Raw genomic sequence first — 6,513 nt, 5'->3', positions numbered from 1 at the left:
AATGATGATAGAGAGATGCATACTAACATTTATGATGTGTCAAGTTAAAAGGTTCAGATTTAATGCCTCAAGCAAGCAACTGAAGTCCCCATAAGATGTATAAGTAGAAATATCCAATAGGCTGAATAGACAAAATGAAAATCAGGAGACAAGTCAAGTTGGAGATCTAGATTTGCTGAACATAAGTGTATAAGTGTTAGCTGAAACCAAGAGGACAGATGAAATTACTCAAGTAAAGCATGTGACAAGATTAGAAGAGGGAAATAAGAATAGACTCCAGCTTTACATTCACTTTTAAAAGACAGAAAGTTATAACAGAAGAGATTATAAAGTGGACTAAGAAGATCAGATCAGGGAAGTACCAAGATAATCAATAAATCATGACATGATGGAAGTCAGAAGAGCAGAAATATCAGGAAAAAGAAAGTGAGATTTCTCTAGAAAAAGAGGATTTGAGAAAAGGCCTTTAAATCCTGTGTCCTTCCATTCCAACTTGAAATTATAAGAGAAATTTGAAATAGTAAAATATTTCATTCAGGCTAGAACTAAGGAAAGAACATCCACATATTTGACAAACTTTAAGGAATGTCTTTAGACTTAGGTTCCATGAGGATTGGGGTCACGACTTTTTCATTCAACTTCGTATTGACCAATCATGTAACATAGTTGGTAATTAATAAACAACTTATTGAAAGAAATAAAAAGAAGAAGGAAGGAATGGAACCACAAATTAAATCAGACTGGAAATGATTCTGAGTCACATTAACTAATGACCTTGCTGAGAAAGTATTTTAATATTGCAAGAAATCAACAGAAGCTACCTGTCTGAGTGGCACTAATGCCTCTAATTTGGAGGTATGACAAAAATGAAGGTGATCACGTCATGAAACACTCCAGAAGGAATCCCTTTCCCTGCTGTAGCCTTGTTAACAGTGGAAGTATTGGTAACAGTAGCTCTGAGAGGTGGCATCCAACTGAATGTTACTGGTAGCAAAATGCTCCTCATCGAGAGTGAATTTCCCATGACATGGTTTAGAATTGTATCAGTAAGAATTGATTCTGCCTAAAGGGGACACCCAAAGCTGCCACAGACTTGTGTGCACGTAGGCCTCATGTGTAAGGAAGCACCATTTACATCAAGGTATCCTAGATTTATATATTTATCACAATAGGGTTTTGACAGATGACAATGAAGGATCTTGTAAATGAGTAAATGTATTATGACAATTCTGTTATATGGAAGTAAAGTGTCTTGAGGATAAAGCACACTTTTCTAGTTTCTACAGTCACTGTATAGACAGGAGGCAGCCATGGGAACATCTACCTCCATGGGTACCTCAGAAGCCTGTTGTGAAAATGGGTAAAGAAGAGTAATCAAAATCTGGTGTAGACACTTTGTGTTTTGTCTGTTGTGCAGTCATTTGCTTTTTTGGTAAAAGACCCACTTTTCTCCCATTCTCAACCACAAAGCTTAATTTGTGTCTCCACCCAAGCTCCAAGGGTAAGCATATGGCCAAGGCTTGGGAAATCAGAGAATCTTACTTTTTTACAACAATGGTGGTTGCAGGGAGGGGTACTTGACCCATATAAAATGCAATCTCAATATGTACTTTTGCTGGAATTTCAGGGTAAAAACATCCTTTCTTTCCTGATGGAGTCACTAGCTAGGTATTTTTTTTACTGCGGGCCAGCCTAGAGGCCCATGGCACACTTAGGACACAAGATACTGTTATTATTCCTTAACCAGATTGTACTTATTCAAACACTTTCTAGCTTTTGATCTGATCCTCTCCTTCTGTCTCACGGGATGGAGAAAGGAGGGTGAGATATCTCTGCAGAATTCCACAGAGAACTCTATGACTAGTTTTATTTGCCAGAGTCCCATACAGCCCCTTAGTTTTCCAGCTATTTGAAGTGACTTGTGCCAAAATTACTTCAACACTAACTCTTCCTATTGTCTGTTGACACCTAGTGATGATTCTCTTTAGGATCCTATAGGTTCTTTTTCTGTACAAGAAGCCTCACACTTGAATACAGAGATGGGGGAACTGAATTGACTTTATAATTTCTTTTATTCCCCTGATCCAAATGTTGATTTCCAGACTTCCTTTCCTTCCTTCCATTTCCATGCTTGGAGGGACTCCTCTTCCCCTTTTGTCATTAATCATTCCTATAGTCAGTCTCTGCCCAATTCTCTTTGAAGTTTTCCCTGTTAGCAGATAATGTTTAATTGTCAGGCTTTTCTCCATAAAACACATCTTTTATGTGATTGCAAACAAATGTTTCTCAAATTAAAGTAATGTACCATCCCATTCTAAAGGAAAATAAGTTCTCTTTAAGTCCAGTGCTAATACAAATTAACACTTCTTATGTAAGAAGGTGTTATAACTGAAATTTTGACTAGAGACAATAGATGGGAAATTACAAAGTGTGTCTAAATCACCTATGCCTATTTCTAAACCAAAGGAAATGATAAAGATAAGTATCCTACAACTAGATACAGCTTGCAAACCTGGTCAGAGTTTAAAGTGGGAGAGTGGTTTGTGAGAACATCATTGGGGAAATTACTGTAGAGCTATGCCTCCCCCTCACCCCAAACTTGGCACATGTATGTCTGTGTGTGTGCATGATGGAGGGGGATTTCAGAGTGCTATTCTGAGAACCTAGCATGCAACTCTCCATATTGTTTGGCCCAAGAGACTGAGATCATAAAAGTCTAGGCAGGAAGAGAGACTGGTTGACTCACTGATGGATTTAGGTGAGGGTGGCTGGTTGACCTCAGCCCACTTTAACCATGTTTACACATTAATAGTACTCCGGAGGGGCAGAGATGCATAGATATTTCCCCATGGGCAGCCATAGAGGAGTCATAAGGTGATTTTCTTAGACACCAGTCTCATATGGTCATTTGGGAGAGTACAGAATTTTTTAAGGTAACCACTGGCTTTCTAGGGACTAAGCAAGGAGTCATCAGTGATCATAATGGATACACATATCCTACTATATCAAAGACACTATAATTAGAAGGCCTACAAAGGCACCCAAAGGAAGGGAAATCAAAAGCTTTCAACATCTGCCAGCTTGTTAAGATACCAGATCAAGTAAGACATTTCTGTCCCCTGGCAGCTTATCCCACCCTCTCAAATTTAGCCCATGTCTAAAATATAAGGGAATCTGGGCTCTGTATTATCTAATAATGAGAAGAAAATTCCTGAAACTTTCTGAGTTTCCATTTAGGCACAGATAAAATTTTTCTCCCACTATATTGAATTTGAAGGAGAAACAAGAGATAAGATTTAAAGTTTTATTTTGTTTATGTCACAGTGTCTTAAAACCCAATTACAATTAAATATAACCTTCATAGCACTGGCTTCAAATGCTTTGAAAATGGAAGTGTAAGATGTAGAATTAGGAAAATTGAGTGTTTATCTGGAGGAAGTGTGAAACAAAATTGCCACTTCGTGAATATGGTACTGAGAGCTCTGAGAAATATCCTCTTTGGGACTTAAGTATGTATGCTGCCACCATTGTCTATATTGGAACTATTGGAAATCTTTGGTGTGACATGGTAACCTTTGTCTTCAGTACATGGAAATGCTCCACAGACTTATGACGTTCATTGTGTTCTTTTCTCACTAGCCTATATCACTTAAAGTAATACTTCTTGGTGCCAATTTTATAGGAATTATAAACATGGGTACTGAAATAGCACAACAGTACTTGTTATGATATTATGAAGTGGTGCTGGTGGTGGTGGGTGTGTATTACACATACCGATTTGATTATCTTCAAAATGAAAATACACATATTAAAGCATTCTCGTAATAAAACTAAAAGATCAAAGTTGAAAAGCACTAGAGGGGCTGGCCCCGTGGCCGAGTGGTTAAGTTCGCGCGCTCCGCTGCAGGCGGCCCAGTGTTTCGCTGGTTCGAATCCTGGGCGCGGACATGGCACTGCTCATCAGACCACGCTGAGGCAGCGTCCCACATGCCACAACTAGAGGAACCCACAACGAAGAATACACAACTATGTACCGGAGGGCTTTGGGGAGAAAAAGAAAAAAATAAAAATCTTTAAAAAAATAAAAAAAAGAAAAGCACTAGAGCTGACTTTTCAATCTCAGGTTCTCCCAGGAAATCTGAATTTTGAATTTTGAGACACTATTAGGAGGAACAAAAATTATATCCTTCTTTTCTAATAACAAAATAAACATAATAGCCAAGGAAGCTAAGCTACATAGGTCAATGATACAGAAATATCCCGAAACATCATTTTTCCTGGAAATGTTCGTATACACAACAGTGATTCTCAAAATATAAGGAAGATAAATTTCCTTCTTTCCCACATGGATAAAATTTCCTCTTTCCTTTCATCTTTTCTCTGTCTTCATCATGCATTGTTATCTATTCTCCTTTCTTCTCTTTACCCTCCGTTCTGCATAGACCTGCTGCCAAACTCTCTTACAGCCTCTTCCCTCTCCTTTGTGAAGGGCAATGTGAAAGACCCCGAAAACACAACTGTATGGTAATATTGCCATCACATCCGACCATAAGATTCGTCCCTCCATCACCATTCACAGTATTTTGAGAGGTTTTCTAGTGATACTCTAGGTCTTCACAGATATTCCCAGCTTTTATCAGAGTTCGAGGGTCCACCAGTGTAGATACTCCCAATGAGTCAGGATCAGCACAGATTTCCAGAGTAGCATTTTCTCAGAGCATCTTCTCTAATCATCAGGCCATCAAGAAAGCAACCTTTATTCTGTAAGTTTCCAGTCCCATATGGATTAGCTCTTAACGGCCATATTCATAAGGACTAGAATAAAATCTTAAAAAAGTATTCATTCGTGGACACACACCCACACAGTCATTTTGTCATTAGTCAGTGTGTCAATATGGTCAGATGCCAATAGAGTGAAAGTAAGGGTCATCATAGTTTGTTCTAAATGGTTATGGTCTTCAAGTAATGTTATTCTAATGCAATCATCTTAGAATAAGCATACTGAATATATAATAAAAGAATATGTACTTACGTTATATACCTATCCACAGATTTTTTTAATCATTTGTGTCCCAACAGGAATATTTTATGTTTCCTGTCCATGAAACAATTAGGCAAATTCTTTGAATATGTCTTTCCTGAACAGTTTGCGAAGTTTCTACTATAGAGAATGGGGGGAGGGGGGTAAAACTAACTTGCACATGCAGGATAAATGCAACATTTTTCCCATAAATTGTATTTGGATTGGAGGTACATTGTTAAAGCAATATCACTTGAAATAAATATCAGAAACCAAAAGAAAAAAACGAAACTAAACTAAGCTGTTGGAGAAGTATCTATTAGAACCCCTGTATACCATTTATTACCTGAAGTCATACTTTGCTACACCATAACTTTTTCATGGCATTTTTCACTTCTGCATTCCTAAGTGTATAGATCAGTGGGTTTAGCAAGGGTGTCCCAATTGTATAAAACAAAGCCACCATCTTGTCTATTGAAAATGTGGTTGGTGGGCGTGTGTATATAAATATACACGGACCAAAAAATATGACAACCACAATAAGGTGAGAAGTGCATGTGGAAAGGGCTTTCTGCCTTCCTTCTGCACTATGGTTTCTCAGAGAGTACAAGATGACAACATAGGACATAAGAAGAATTACAAAACTCATCATGCATAAGGCCCCACTATTAGAAACAACTAACACATTTATCACGTAAGTGTCCATGCAGGCAAGTTTCAATAAGGGCTGCAAGTCACAGAAATAGTGGTCAATCACATTAGGACCACAGAAGGGCAATCTCAAAATCAGGAAAATCTGTGCTGAAGAGTGGATACAAGCTCCCACCCAGGCCAGAATCACCAACACGACACAGATTTGCCGGCTCATGATGGCTGTGTATCTCAAGGGCTTACAAATGGCTACATAACGATCAAAGGCCATGAGGATGAGCACAAAAACCTCTGTACAGCCAAAGAAGTGGACTGCAAAGACCTGAGTCATGCACTCTTTGAAGGAAATGGTCTTCTTCTGAGAAAGGGCATCCATAATCAATCTGGGAGCTGTGGTTGTAGAGAAGCAAGCATCAGCAAAGGACAGATAGAAAAGGAAGAGGTACATGGGGCTCCCAAGGGTTCTGCATGTTTTAATAGTCACTACTATGAGAAAGTTCCCCAACAGTGTCACGAGGTAAAGAATCAAGAAGACTCCAAATATTGCTTTCTGCTTTCCTGAATCCTGTGTCAACCCAGCTAAAATGAATTCAGTCACACTGTTATTCATCATCATGCTAGTGGTTGTAGGTAAGATGCAGTTGGCAAAAGTTTAATCTGCAGAGAGAAAAAATGAAATGACATCTTAGGGAGATCAGTGGGCTGAAGTCTGAATTTCTTTTTTCTACACCATCCTGTAACCTCCAACTTCCTTTAATCCCCTATGAATCTTTGTAAATGTACAGAAGTCAAGCCTCTCTCAAATCTCTCTGTTAATTCAGACACTCATTGCATTGGACCAA

The 6,513-nt window shown here is 38.5% G+C and overlaps 1 protein-coding gene across 1 annotated transcript; it reads right to left on the bottom strand.

Moving 5' to 3' along the window:
* Positions 1-5,372: 5,372 nt before the first annotated feature.
* Positions 5,373-6,287, bottom strand: LOC103563591 (olfactory receptor 4C11-like). Its single transcript, XM_008539033.1, has one exon. The coding sequence runs from the start codon at positions 6,285-6,287 to the stop codon at positions 5,373-5,375; it is 915 nt and encodes a 304-aa protein (XP_008537255.1).
* Positions 6,288-6,513: the final 226 nt, after the last annotated feature.

This window comes from Equus przewalskii, chromosome 11 (assembly GCF_037783145.1).
Source record: "Equus przewalskii isolate Varuska chromosome 11, EquPr2, whole genome shotgun sequence".
Taxonomy (NCBI): domain Eukaryota; kingdom Metazoa; phylum Chordata; class Mammalia; order Perissodactyla; family Equidae; genus Equus; species Equus przewalskii.
The sequence above is the reverse complement of the archived record's forward strand: the minus strand, read 5'-3'. Positions and strand labels throughout refer to the sequence as shown.